This window comes from Xyrauchen texanus, chromosome 36 (assembly GCF_025860055.1).
Source record: "Xyrauchen texanus isolate HMW12.3.18 chromosome 36, RBS_HiC_50CHRs, whole genome shotgun sequence".
Taxonomy (NCBI): domain Eukaryota; kingdom Metazoa; phylum Chordata; class Actinopteri; order Cypriniformes; family Catostomidae; genus Xyrauchen; species Xyrauchen texanus.
Genome location: NC_068311.1, coordinates 32567886 through 32582885, shown reverse-complemented (window position 1 = coordinate 32582885; position 15000 = coordinate 32567886). Strand labels below are relative to the sequence as shown.

The 15000-nt window shown below is 42.6% G+C and overlaps 1 protein-coding gene across 2 annotated transcripts in view; it reads left to right on the top strand.

The window, feature by feature from the left end:
- Positions 1-15000, top strand: part of LOC127630094 (schwannomin-interacting protein 1-like) — a 66511-nt gene that overhangs the window by 29327 nt on the left and 22184 nt on the right. The window contains exon 1 of one of the 2 annotated variants that reach the window (XM_052107524.1): positions 6739-6962. The exons of the other annotated variant lie outside the window; for it this stretch is intronic. Within the exon in view, the coding sequence (XP_051963484.1) occupies positions 6933-6962 (30 nt within the window). The 5' untranslated portion in view covers positions 6739-6932. Of the gene's footprint in view, positions 1-6738; positions 6963-15000 lie in introns of those variants that run through there. 2 annotated transcript variants of the gene reach the window in all.

The window sequence follows — 15000 nt, the reverse complement described above, 5'->3', positions numbered from 1 at the left end:
TCCTGTGCACCAGAGCACTTCATGTTCAACACGTTCATGTGGGTCAGTTGACTGCTTGATGCACTTGATCACTTACATTTTTATAAAGCAGAAATGTTATGAATTCAAAATCAGGTGCATATTTCTATTTTACAAAAGGATTTGTCTTCACCACTAGTACATTTGTGTTGAACTTTACTGAGCGAGCGAGCAATCAAGCCCATCTCAACAGAATCATTCATTATCATTGAATGATGTTTGATAAACACTGGTTTCAGTGTAACCGTTATTGAAATCCTACATCATATTTAGAAGGACAGTAACTGTATATATATATACACTTTAGATAGATACTGTATATATATTATATTAATAGTATAAAGCAAGACGACAACATTCTTACGAGTTAACACTTCGATTGTACGTTTCTTTTTCTTTATTATCATTCATAATTTAGTGGTTTAAATGATCCTGCTGCTTTCAAACTGAGCACTCATTTAAATGACATTTAACAATGAAATGCTATAAATATTTGATTATAAATGTACCAATAATGAATTCAGTACTGCAACGTATTGATGCAAATTACTTTAAAATAATAGAAAACCGGCTATTTCCCCAAAATGTGTGTGTTGTGTATGTTCCTCGTGCATGACCTGTGTTGAAATCCATTGCGTGTCTCTCGCGTGCTGCGTGTGATGCTGTTTGAATGCACTCTGTGTTGAGCGTTTCACGTCACTCTCATACGAGGCTGTATTTCAGTTCTGACGGCGGTATAGAAGACAGGAGGCAGCTCGGTAGGTTTCGGATCAGATCCCATGTGTCGTGGAGGTGGAAGAATGCTGTTGAAATACACAAGTAATGTGGCTTTCATATGTCAAATCGCAGTGAGTGGGGACACGCAGGTCTGTAACTGTCAAGTGTGACGTCACACACATGTTTAAAGTGCTTTTACAGTGTGCTGTTTGCTCATTATTTCCAGCTCTTTTGTTTTTGCGTCCTGCTGTGCTGCTGTAGTTAAACATTCATGATGCAGCGCAGAGGAAATGTCACGCGCCCATAAGCAGCACTTCCCTGCGGATCACACACAGAACAACAACAACAGGAGAGAACAGAGAGAATAAAAAGTCAAAATGCCAAAAAGGAGCATTTCAGTGGACATAAACAGCTGTGAATGTGGCAGACAAACTGGCATCGCCTCTGTGATCATAAATAATGATGTCATGCTCTTGTGTTTAAAGATAAAGCAATGATCTTTCTTAACTCACGTGCCATTTCCTGACAAAATCCAGATTACAACTGCAGCAGCACATAATCCAGAGTGAGAGATAATCCCGGTGAAAAGCCTGTGATCCCACTTTATGTCTCGTGACAATCGTTTAGTTGACATGTGAATACATGAACCTGACCGTTCTGATTATCACCTAGAGCAGTGGTTCCCACCCCTGTTCCTGGAGGCACATCAACTCTACACATTTTGGATATCTCCCTAATCAAACACTCCTGATTCCAAAAAGATGATTAACGTGAGAGAACCTTTTTCTCGTGGAAATGGACATCCATATGATCATTTCATTGGGGGGCATTGAAGGATTCAGAGCAAAAGATTTTGGATTCTAGTCCATATAGTTTAGTTATTAGTGAAAACATAAATGTGCTAATAACAGCGCCACCTAGTGTCAGATAGATGTGTGAGTAGGACGGGGGATTTGGGACCATCCCACCAATTTTAGGATCTGTACGATTAACGGTCTCAGTCCGATGCCCAGACACTTTTAGGGCAGAAGAAGAATAATACGAAAATCAATACAAATACAGTGTAGCGTTTTGGCACCTTTAGCGATTGGTGCATTCCAGAGCTTTACATATTTTTGCATTTATGAAATCCAAAAACTACACATAGCTATTGCACTGAAGAGTGCTTTTATTTTTTTAAATAGTGTATTTTTTGTCTACCAATATTCAAGATTTTCACATTATTGTTTTTAATGTGAATAAATAATGGTACATTTAAATCTTAAGATACAGTATATCTAGTTTCAACATTATTTGTACTTCAGACCTTTTTTTGTTAGACAAGAAAAGCTAGCTTCATACCATGTGATCCACATTTGATTTTTCGCCATTGAATATGGGCAAAATGTAACAATTTACAGATTGAGCCACATTGAGAGCCTCATACCTCTGGGATTCTGGACTTGAGTCGCATGACTTAACTTAGACTCGAGTGACAAATTTGATGACTTGTGACACAACATAATCAAAGAAGACTTAGACTTTGACAACAATGACTTGCAACTTCACTTTGAACTTGAGCCCTCTGACTTGGAAAGTCTTTATACCTTCTAAAACCAAAGGTCAGAGTTGTACATTTAAAAATGTGCAGCAAATCAACTATTCATTTTTCCAATAAACAATTTGGTAGATGTTTTTTAAATCTGCATTTCCACGCTCCACATTCAACCAATCAAAGAATCAACCAATCAATTTCCACGAGAGAAAGACAAAGTTTGAAGATTGCGCATTCAAGGACAACACAGCCAAAATGAGACCAAATGTTATTTCATTTCAGTATAAAGAATTCAATATCAAAAGACAACAAAATGATTGCAACATTTAGAAGCTGTGGTTCAAAAAATACAGACGCTTCATCAACAATATCCAATATTGCGAGGCATCCGAAAACCAACAACAAAGGTATGTTGAGATTGTAAACTGTTACATGTCAGCTGTGGTTCAGTAGCATTACACTTATCATGTTAGATGGATTAGCTGTCTACTGTAGCTACTTAGTTCCACAGAGCTCAGTGCACTGCAACTACTGCTATAATAATCCACTCGACTCCAGTCGACAAATAAAGTTCTTCTGAACACAAACGATTGATTATTTTTAGAAACAAAACAATACTAATATACTTTTTAAACTACAAATGTTAACTTCTGTACATCTCTGTGATGCGTTAGCTCGTTGGTAAGGTCACGCGTCACGTGGAGGAGGAGGCATTCTGGACCGTCAGAAAATGGAGTACATTCACTTGCATTGTTTAGAGGAGGAGGCCTGAAATTAATTCCTAAAAATCTTAAATTCTGTTTTGATGACGAAAGAAACTCAGATACATCTTGGATGGCCCTAGGGTGAGTAAATTATCAGCAAATTTTAATTTTTGGGCGAACTATTCCTTTAAGAAGGAACTTTTGCCTATGCTGTGTAAGGGGTCATCTGAAAAGTCCACATATTCTGCTAAAAAGTGCTAATACTATCACAAATAATCATTATATACAGATATAATCACAGATATCTATACGCAGATAGCTTACTAGCAGCTGTTTCTCTGGACTGCAGTACGTTGGTGCATCCGCCATATTGGATAGATCAAGAGCTGTACGTTAACACATGAATGCAAATCGACAGATATGGTATACAAAAGTCTGTTGGCTTTTACAGACAACTTTCAGATTATCTGATTTTCCAAAAATATTGGGCAATATTTTAGATGATATAAAAAATTCTGACTTCACTTCTGAAACAGGTTTTGTTTTCCCGTAGCAAACTACAAATAAAGCACTCTACAAGTGAATATATCATGGCAAGCATACTGTAAATTAGCATCCAATCAGTCAATCCCTTAATGATAAACTGTTTCCACACAAAAGCAGTATATGCAGCTTTCAGGTATCTCCCCCATTCACTGGATTCTAACCGCTCTCCTTGTTAACCGTTCCAAGCCGGTGCCGCGGTTGACATATCCAAACCAGCCAAATGAGGCATCCTTCGCTCCAGAGCTGGTACCAAGACCACTCCGTCCCCTGGTGGAGGGCCGGGAGGAGAGTCCTTGTTTTCATTATTTTCATTTGCTGCAATGCCTTCGGGCTGCAGTACCCACATTCTCAATAAAAGAGCGATTTCCTCACTCCTTGGGTCATCCAGCCGGTGCGCACCGTTCTCACGGCACCCCGGCCCCTAAACTCTACAGTCCCGGCTCCCCGGGACTGGGGAGTGTGGAGCTAGGTAAGTGCTTTAGGTACGCAGTAGATGGCAAGTCCTTGGGTAAGCACGACTTGATTATCAGGTTCCTTAGAGGCGCCCGGAGACTGAACCCTCCCCGGCCAAGCCTGTACCCCTTCTGGGATCTCTCAGTGCTCCTCGCAGGCCTTCAGAGACCCCCCTTCGAGCTGCTTGATTAAGATGAGCTCAAGGCCCTCTCCCTGAAGACAGCCCTCCTGATAGCTTTAGCCTCCATCAAGAGGATTGGGACCTGCGAGTGTTCTCTGTCAGCGACACCTGCTTGGCGTTCGGTCCGGCAAATACTCACGTTATTCTGAGACCACGACCGGGCTACGTGCCCAAGGTTCCTACAACCCCCTTCATTTTCAATGTCATGTTTGCATAATGGCAAATGTTGTTGTTCATGGGTTCACACAGAGCACAGAATGTCAAAGACACACAATAGCACAGAGGAAGAGACTCCCGCTTACTCTATTTCTGTGGAGATGACAGATATATATTTGTCACAGAATCTCAAAGGTCTGCCTTTATGAAAAATAAGGACAAGTGGTTTAAATCAGAGAGCCTTAAAATAATGTGTGAAAGTGATGAATTTAGGATGGACAGATATTACTGTAGCATAATATAATATTCGGTTTGGCTGAACAACAGTGTAATGTAGGCTTATAGATGAACAAGTCTAAAGTGGATCATAAAGTATTTGGAAATTTCATGTCTGTCCAAAATTGACAAGTCCTAAAACAGACAAATCATTGAATATTTGTGTGAAAATGAATTAATCATCAGTAACATTTCATACTCGTGACAGCCGTACTAGGAAATCTGAAGCCGATAACACTGAAGCACATATGTACATGAACTTCAGCACAAACCATCAAAAACAGATTTTAGCATCCAACTGTCTGTTAAAAAACAAAAACTGAAACCTTTTGTTAAAACGTTTGTGATCCATTTATTATATGAACTATTTCTGTTTACTTTTATATAGATAGCTGATCTATTTAATTTAATGATTTAATATTTAAGTGAGGGTTTTTAGGGGACTTTTGTTTCAAATAATCACAAAGTCATCATACATGACGAAACAACACACAGACACACATGCAGCTCTTGGTTTAGTGTCATACATGTAAAGAAGCTGAGTGCAGATATGCTAAAATACATCATTGTTTGTTGTATATGATAATAGATATTTATTTTTTATTAGGGCCCCTGATTATGGGCCGAGGGAGAGATAACATGGCTGTCACGCATTCTAGCACTTTTTGTCTATTTATATGAATTTTGCATTTGTCCACCACCGTGGGCCTCTCAGTCTTCAGGTCCTACTGGCCCTGTTCATCCATCGTTGGATGCCATAAATGATTGATGTATGCTGTCTTGAAATCACAACACAAGTGGTCAAAAGAGACGACCAGATCTATTGTGATTGGATCACCCGAAACGCATCTTAATACCCGGTGTAAACAGGGCTTCAGTCGGGGTACTTGATACACCTAATGTACAGCACCATGACTGCAAATCGCGTAGTGTGCGCTTGACTGTAGGCGCTGAGACTAAACCCAGTGACTGTCTTTTTCTGCGACTACAAAGTGCATTCATATTTAACAAGTAAAGCACTGAGGCAGTTTATGAGTGTATGATTGCTTTATTCATGGAACCCATTGTAGTGCATTTTATTTGTATCTATTTTTGATATTTGAATGTATTTAGATTTAATATTTTTGACTATAAAATAATAAAAGTCACATATCTCATTAACCTGTATTTAGTGTTGATCCAAATTGTGGAAACATGATTGCAAACATTTTCTGCAGGTCAAGCGCACCTTTTCACTTTATGATTTTGCACTCTATTTGTGAAAAGTAGCAAAAGAGGTCTTAACACAGGTTTTTTGTCATGCTGTGTTCCAGCAGTTTCCACAGAACACACTGTACAACATTTGGACACAATAGAGTTTTCCCAGAGAATGACTACAATCACATGATTTTAGAGCAGACACATCATTTAGATTCTGTACCAGGACACGCAGGCTGTTATGAGTATGAGTGTCTGTTTCATATGAGTGTGGTGTTATGTGTCGGTCAGCGAGTGACGAGAGAGTTCGTCTGGTTTAGCGCGGGTCAGTTGTGGTATGGAGGGCCAGATGGCACAGATGGATTAAACTCCCTCCTGTTTATCCTGCACTTCTGAAAGAGAAAGCCCCATATTATTATCTTCAGAACATCATATGCCTCTACAGTCTCAATTTTGATATGTTACTTTAGAATGATGCCTTTAGAAGGTAACGGGGTGGTCAGTCATTGCGGTGTTCATTTGACTGATCCTGATTTTGAACATTGATCTCTCACTCTATACGGCAACTTTCTACAGTGTAGTAGATCTCTCTTATGTGTGACTGAAGACGTGTGTGTGAAGAGTGATCTCAGTATGTGTGTTTATCCACTTGTTGTTTGTCTTTGTCTGTTGAGATGTGTGAAGAGTTCACAGAGAAGCATGTCTCATGTCGTCTCAGCTCATGCTCAGGAATTCTTCAGCTGCAGGAATGTGCTCAGAAAGGCCCTTTTCTTTACAAGGCTCTCCACCCACTCCTTTTCTTCACTCTCTTTCCTTTATCCCTCAATCCGTGGGACGTTTGCACCCCTGCTTCACTCTCAAAGGTCAGTCGTTTGCCCCGCCCCCTGCCCCTCCTGCGCTGTGCTCTGATTGGTCAGCATTAAGTAAACCCCAGAGAGAAAGAGTGTTCAGTTCTCCTCGAGCAGACCCACCCTCTGTTCCCGCAAGCGCCCCGATCCGGTCTTTCCATCATCAGATGCAGCGGGAGAGACATCTTGTGAGAGTCCTACAGAGACAGATTGAGCTGATCTTTGGTTGGTTCTGACTCGGCCTGCGAGTGTTCTTGCGGTTTCTCCTGCGTCTGCTGTGCGTCTGTAGGATGTATTAAGAGATGGTGCATCAGGACAACTGCTCCTATCAGGTAAAATCGCACTCACATGATACGTGGACGAGACTCGTTTGTTAAATAGGTTGAAGAAAGGCTGGTGCTGGTCAAGTGGATTGTGGTAGTTATGATCTCATTCAATTCAGAGATGAAATAATGACATTCATAATAGATTGTGAATCATTGTAGACTTCATCAGCTTTGTTTACACGGCAAGAAATACACAAATCTGAGATATGGCCATAGAGGAACATATTTAAAAGTTGTACTATATATTTTATTATATATATATATTTTTTTTTTTGAGCATTTATATGCATATTAAAATTCCAAAATATATGTTACATAAATGAAAACTGGCATATTTTTGTAGTAATTATTGCATATATGTACAAGTATGTACATGTGTAACTTTTGTATATTATTAAAAAGCACATATTTGAAATATTTCCATGTATCAGATCTCTGTATGGGGAAAAGTGTTTTCGTCTTATTTTCCAGTTAAAATATGTAAACATCATTAAAACTAACTTTACTAAATTACCTTTTAAATGTACTCTATTTTTGGTTAGATATTAGCTTCAAACAAAAAGAGGCTATTTGTCAGTGGGGTAAGAAAAATAAACTTAATTTAAGATATTTAATATTACCTGAAAACAAGCTTTAAATAGCTAAATTATTGTATTGTGTGTGTGTGTGTGTGTGTGTGTGTGTGTTAGATTGTTGCTTAAAACAAGAAAATAAAATTTGCCAATAGGGTTTAAAAAATAATCTTAATTCAAGATTGATATTCTTTGTAAGTCTGAATATCTCATGCAATTTATTGTCACTAATAAAGTATATGTATCTTATTTTAATGAGGTTTTGATATTTTTACTATACTGAAGTGTGTTAGTGATGTATGATGTGTGTGTTCAACTCTTAACCACTTTACTCAGTGACACATCAAACTGTCACTCGATTCAAATGTTTAATTAAATGAATTAAATTGTATGCCATTTCATTTGTTGAATTAATCACAATTAATCGCATAAACATTTGCTGAGAAAGCCCCTCAAGTAACAATAAATCATTATACATGAATAAATATCGTGCAACATTCATATTGCACTGCACTCGATTGATAAACTATAAAGTATTTTATTATTTCGGCACCAGTGCTTCAGCTGTCTCAGGGTCCACAATGCAGCTTTTCAGACACTATTTTGACTGTTAGGATCACGTATATTTCTTCTTTTCTTCTGCCATCTTGGAAATTCAAAAAAGAATTGCAATGTGCAAATGTGAATGTATATTGTGATAAATATCGATATCAAACGATATGAAAAAGAATATCATGATAATATTTTAGGCCATATCGCCCAGCCCTACACATGCACAACACGCATCGTCGCCATCGTTACATATGAGGTATTTTGTGAATATTGTCACCGCTCAAGGGGCTTGTTAGACACGACACACTGTAGAGATATCATGATTTCTATATCATGGCCTCAACACCATATAAATATTACATCCATCCATTCTGTCTGCTTTTAGAGCCATCTTTCATATTTACTGCAGTGTGTTTTATTCGAGAAATGCCTTTTAATAGAGCTTGTGTGTGTGTGTGTGTGTGTGTGTGTGTGTGTGTGTGTGTGTGTGTGTGTGTGTGTGTGTGTGTGTGTGTGTGTGTGTGTGTGTGTTTATGTGCATGGAAACATGACGAGAGAGAATGAAAGAGTGTTGTGTAATGATGGTACTTAACTTTCCACAGGCAGCCAAAGGAAAAACATTGAGGAGCATTACAGTTACAATAGAGCGACCTCAAGATGAGTTTGAGAGAGAAGTAGGGCAGAAGAAAGTTTAAAGAGATTTGTGAGTGAAAAGAAAGACATAGAATTCATGTAAAAACAGGAAACAACCCAGTGAATGTCACAGGGCTGACACAAAACATGTTTTTATTAACAAGGTTCTCCACAGCTGGATGACACTACCAGAATTGACTTGATTTAAAGATCAGTTCTATGACAGGGCTTTGGGGTTGGGCTAAGGATTAGTTACAGTAAATAACTATTACTTGCAAGGTTGTAACCACATATTTAGGATAGGGAGTGATCATTTCTGGGCTTTGCCTTCATTTATAGGAAGAAATGACATCGTAACGTAGAGATGAGAGACAGGAAATGGGATTGGGTCATGACACAGGACTCAAACCTATACCACTAGATATGTCCTGAGCACATGTACAAAACACTGCACCACAGCTCCGACAGGAAATGGACATTAAGTTGGATGGGATAGAAAAGGCAAAAAACAGGAAGGACTGAAAGACAGGAAGCAAACGAGACAATCTGCTAATGGTGAAAATACCAGAGATAGGAAGATTTGTTTACTGCTTTAATAGAAATAAACCGTATATGAAACAGCAGATATAACAGTGCAGGTGAGAACACACAGAGGAAATGATTTGTGTGTATGTGTGTGTGTTGGGGACAGGGCCCAATCCTCCTGGGGCCCCTCTATCTATGCTGGTATCCAGGCAACCATCCGCACAGAGACGACTGGTGCCGGGCTGTCTGTGTCTCTGCCTGAACACACACATTATTTACACCTCACTGTACCCAACACACACACACACACACACACACACCATCTCTCTCTAATGTAGACACTAAACACTGCCTCACAAAATAATAAGAGGAATAACAAATAAATCAATTAAAACAAGAAAATACATTTTAGAAAGAAATATAATTGCATAAAAATAAATATATTCAGGAATAAATTCTCTTACAAAATATGAATTTATCTGTGCAGGTTTGGTCAATATACATGAAGTATGTATAGGGTGATGTGTAGATATTGATGCATAGTCTCTGGTCATGTAAGCAGGTGTGAGAGGTTCTATCAGTACTGCAGTAGAGAGGTCACAAAAGAAATAAAATACATCAGAAGCTTTTTGCTGTATTCTGATAATCTCACTGCCTGCGGGGTGTGTGTGTTTGTGTGTGCGTGTGTAAGTGTGAGTATGCGTGCACGTGTGTGAGTATGCGTGTGTGTGTGCCTGTGTGTGTGAGTGTGAGTATGCCTGTGTGTGTGAGTATGCCTGTGTGTGTGAGTGTGAGTTTGCGAGTGTGAGTATGCGTGCGCGTGTGTGAGAATGCGTGTGTGTCTGTGTGTGTGAGTGTGAGTATGCATGTGTGATTATGCATGTGTGAGTGCAAGTATGCGTGCCCGTGTGTGAGTATGCACGTGTGTGTGTGTGAGTGAGAGAGTGTGTGTGTGTGCTTTTGTATGCTTTTGTGTGTCTGTCTGTGTGAGTATGCATGCGCGTGTAAGTATGCGTGTGAGTATGCGTGCGCGTGTGTGAGTATGCGTGCGCGAGTGTGAGTATGCGTTCGCGTGTGTGAGTGTGAGTATGCGTTCGCGTGTGTGTGTGTGTGAGTGTGAGTATGCGTGCGCGTGTGTGAGTATGCGTGTGTGAGTGAGTGTGAGTATGCTTGTGTGTGTCTGTGTGTGTGTGTGTGCGTGTGTGAGTATGCGTGTGTGAGTGTGTGTGAGTATGCTTGTCTGTGTGTGAGTGTGAGTATGCGTGCGCGTGTGAGTATGCGTGTGTGAGTGTGTGTGAGTATACTTGTGTGTGTGAGTGTGAGTATGTGTGCGCGTGTGAGTATGCGTGTGTGAGTGTGTGTGAGTATGCTTGTGTGTGTGTGTGTGTGTGTGTGCGTGTGTGAGTATGCTTGTGTGAGTGTGTGTGAGTGTGTGTGAGTATGCGTGCGCGTGTGTGATTATGCGTGTGTGTGTGTGAGTGAGAGAGTGTGTGTGTGCTTTTGTATGCGCGTGTCTGTCTGTGTGTGTGTGTGTGCGTGTGTGAGTATGCGTGCGCGTGTGAGTATGCGTGCGCGTGTGAGTATGAGTGTGTGAGTATGCGTGCGCGTGTGAGTATGCGTGCGCGTGCGAGTATGCGTGCGCGTGTGAGTGTGAGTATGCATGCGCGTGTGTGAGTATGCGTGTGTCTGTGTGTGTGAGTATGCGTGTGTGTGTGTCTATGTGTGTCAGTATGCGTGTGTGTGTGTGTGTGAGTGTGAGTATGCGTGCGCGTGTGTGAGAATGCGTGTGTGTGTTTTTGTGAGTGTGAGTATGCGTGCGCATGTGTGATTATGCATGTGTGTGCGTGTGTGAGTGTGAGTATGCGTGCCCGTGTGTGAGTATGCACGTGTGTGTGAGTGAGAGAGTGTGTGTGCTTTTGTATGCTTGTGTGTGTCTGTCTGTGTGAGTATGCGTGCGCGTGTGTGAGTATGCGTGTGTGTGAGTGTGAGTATGTGTGCGCGTGTGAGTATGCGTGTGCCTGTGTGTATGTGTGCGCGTGTGAGTATGCGTGTGCGTGTGTGAGTATGCATTCGTGTGTGTATGCGCGCGTGAGTGTGAGTATGCGTGCGCGTGTGTATGCGTGTGTGTGTGAGTGTATGCGTGCGCGTGTGGGAGTATGCGTCTGGCGTGTGGGAGTATGCGTCTTGGCGATGTGGGAGTATCGCGTGGCGATGTGGGAGTATCGCGTCTGGCGTGTGGGAGTATGCGTGCGCGTGTGGGAGTATGCGCGCGGGTGTGTATGCGTGTGTGAGTGTGAGTATGCGTGCGTGTGAGTATGCGTCATGGCGATGTGTATGCGTCGTAGCGTGTGAGTATCTTGTAGCGTGTGGGAGTATGCGCGCGCGTGTGTGTATGCGTGTGTGTGTGTCTGTGTGAGTGTGAGTATGCGTGCTCGTGTGTGTATATGCGTGCGCGTGTGATTATGCGTGTGTGTGAGTGTGAGTATGCGTGCGCGTGTGTGAGTATGCGTGTGTGAGTGCGAGTATGCGTGTGTGAGTGTGTGTGAGTATGCGTGTGCGTGTGTGAGTATGCATTCGTGTGTGTATGCGCGCGTGAGTGTGAGTATGCGTGCGCGTGTGTATGCGTGTGTGTGTGAGTGTATGCGTGCGCGTGTGGGAGTATGCGTGCGCGTGTGGGAGTATGCGTGCGCGTGTGGGAGTATGCGTGCGCGTGTGGGAGTATGCGCGCGGGTGTGTATGCGTGTGTGAGTGTGAGTATGCGTGCGTGTGAGTATGCGTGCGCGTGTGTATGCGTGCGCGCGTGTGAGTATGCGCGCGCGTGTGGGAGTATGCGCGCGCGTGTGTATGCGTGTGTGTGTGTCTGTGTGAGTGTGAGTATGCGTGCTCGTGTGTGTATATGCGTGCGCGTGTGATTATGCGTGTGTGTGAGTGTGAGTATGCGTGCGCGTGTGTGAGTATGCGTGTGTGAGTGCGAGTATGCGTGTGTGAGTGTGTGTGAGTATGCGTGCGCGTGTGTGATTATGCGTGCGCGTGTGTGAGTATGCGTGTGTGAGTGCGAGTATGCGTGTGTGAGTGTGTGTGAGTATGCGTGCGCGTGTGTGATTATGCGTGTGTGAGTGTGAGTATGCGTGCGCGTGTGTGAGTATGCGTGCGCGTGTGTGAGTATGCGTGCGCGTGTGTGAGTATGCGTGTGTGAGTTTGAGTATGCGTGCGCGTGTGTGAGTATGCGTGCGCGTGTGTGAGTATGCGTGTGTGAGTGCGAGTATGCGTGTGTGAGTGTGTGTGAGTATGCGTGCGCGTGTGTGAATATGCGTGTGTGAGTGTGAGTATGCTTGTGTGTGTCTGTCTGTGTGTGTGTGTGTGTGTGCGTGAGTATGCGTGCGCGTGTGTGAGTATGCTTGCGGGTGTATGCGTGCGGGTGTGTGAGTATGCTTGCGGGTGTATGCGTGCGGGTGTGTGAGTATGCTTGCGGGTGTATGCGTGCGCGTGTGTGAGTATGCTTGCGGGTGTATGCGTGCGGGTGTGTGAGTATGCGTGCGGGTGTGTGAGTATGCTTGCGGGTGTATGCGTGCGGGTGTGTGAGTATGCTTGTGGGTGTATGCGTGCGCGTGTGTGAGTATGCTTGCGGGTGTATGCGTGCGGGTGTGTGAGTATGCGTGCGCGTGTGTCTGTGTGAGTGTGTGTGAGTATGCGTGCGTGTGTGTGAGTATGCGTGTGTGAGTGCGAGTATGCGTGAGTATGCGTGCGCGTGTGTCTGTATGAGTGTGTGTGAGTATGCGTGCGCGTGTGTGATTATGCATGTGTGCGTGTGAGTATGCTTGTGTGTGTCTGTCTGTGTGTGCGTGTGTGAGTATGCGTGCGCGTGTGTGAGTATGCGTGCGGGTGTATGAGTATGCGTGCGCGTGTGTCTGTCTGTGTGCCTGAGTGCGAGTATGCGTGCGCGTGTGTGAGTATGCGTGCGCGTGTGTGAGTATGCGTGCGCGTGTGTCTGTCTGTGTGCCTGAGTGTGAGTATGCGTGCGCGTGTGTGAGTATGCGTGCGCGTGTGTGAGTGTGCGTGTGCGTGTGTGAGTATGCGTGTGTGAGTGTGTGTGTGTGTGAGTGTGAGTATGCGTGCGCGTGTGTGATTATGCGTGTGAGTGTGCATGTGTGTGTGCGTGTGAGAGTGTGTGTGTGTGTGTGCGTGTGAGAGTGTGTGTGTTTGTGCGTGTGAGTACGCGTGCGCGTATGTGATTATGCGTGTGTGTGTGCGCGTGTGTAAGTGTGAGTATGCGTGCGCGTGTGTAAGTGTGAGTATGCGTGTGTGTGTGTGTGTGAGTGAGAGAGTGTGTGGGTGTGCTTTTGTATGCTTGTGTGTGTCTGTCTGTGTGTGTGTGTGTGTGACCCAGCTTTACATTCAGGTTTCTAAAGTGTATATTAAAAACTAAATGTGGTGTTAATAAAGCGGCACACACACACACACACACACACACACACTGCTGCAGGATTTACCCAGTTATTAAATCAATAAATCTTGTTTAAGCGCTCTTAACCTTTATTCCTGTAGAAGCCATGTTTTCAAGTCTTGAGTGCCTATAACGAGTTTGAGCGAGGATGTGTTTTTATAGTGAGGTTGTGTTTCTATAGCTAGTTTTAGTGCCTATAAAGACGGTGTGTTTCTATAGCGAGGTTGTGTTTCTATAGCGAGTTTGAGTGCATATAGAGAGGTTGTGGTTCTATATCGAGGTTGTTTTCCTTTAGTGAGGTTGTTTTCCTATTGTGAGGTTGTGTTCCTATTGTGAGGTTGTGTTCCTATAACAAGTTTCAGTGCCTATTGAGAGGCTGTGTTCCTATAGTGAGGTTGTGTTCCTATAGTGAGGTTGTGTTTCTATTGTGAGGATGTGTTTCTATAGCTAGTTTTAGTGCATATAGAGAGCTTGGGTTTCTATAGTGAGTTTGAGTGCATATAGAGAGGTTGTGGTTCTATATCGAGGTTGGGTTTCTATAGTAAGGTTGTGTTTCTATAGCAAGTTTGTGTGCCTATAGCGAGTTTTAGTGCCTAAAGAGAGGCTGTGTTTCTGTAGTGAGTTTGTGTTTCTACAGCGTTTGTGTGCCTATAGCGAGTTTTAGTGCCTATAGAGAGGTTGTGTTTGTATAGAGAGGTTGTGTTTCTATAGCAAGTTTGAGTGCCTATAGAGACGATGTGTTTCTATAGCGAGGTTGTGTTTCTTTAGCTAGGTTGTGTTTCTTTAGCCAGTTTGAGTGCCTATATAGAGTTTGAGCGCCTATAGGAAGGTTGTGTTTCTATAGCGAAGATGAGTTTCTATAATGAGGTTGTGTTTCTATAGCTAGTTTGGTTGCCTATAGAGAGTTTGAGTGCCTATAGTGAGGTTGTGTTTCTATAGCAAGAATGTGTTTCTATAATGAGGTTGTGTTTCTATAGCTAGTTTGAGTGCATATAGAGAGGTTGTGGTTCTATAGTGAGGTTGTTTTCCTATAGTGAGTTTGTGTTTCTATAGTGGGGTTGTATTTCTATTGTGAGTTTGTGTGCCTATAGCTAGTTTTAGTACCTATAGTGAGGTTGTGTTTCTATAGTGAGTTTGAGTGCATATAGAGAGGTTGTGGTTCTATATCGAGGTTGGGTTTCTATAGTAAGGTTGTGTTTCTATAGCGAGTTTGTGTGCCTATAGCGAGTTTTAGTGCCTAAAGAGAGGCTGTGTTTCTGTAGTGAGTTTGTGTTTCTACAGCGTTTGTGTGCCTATAGCGAGTTTTAGTGCCTATAGA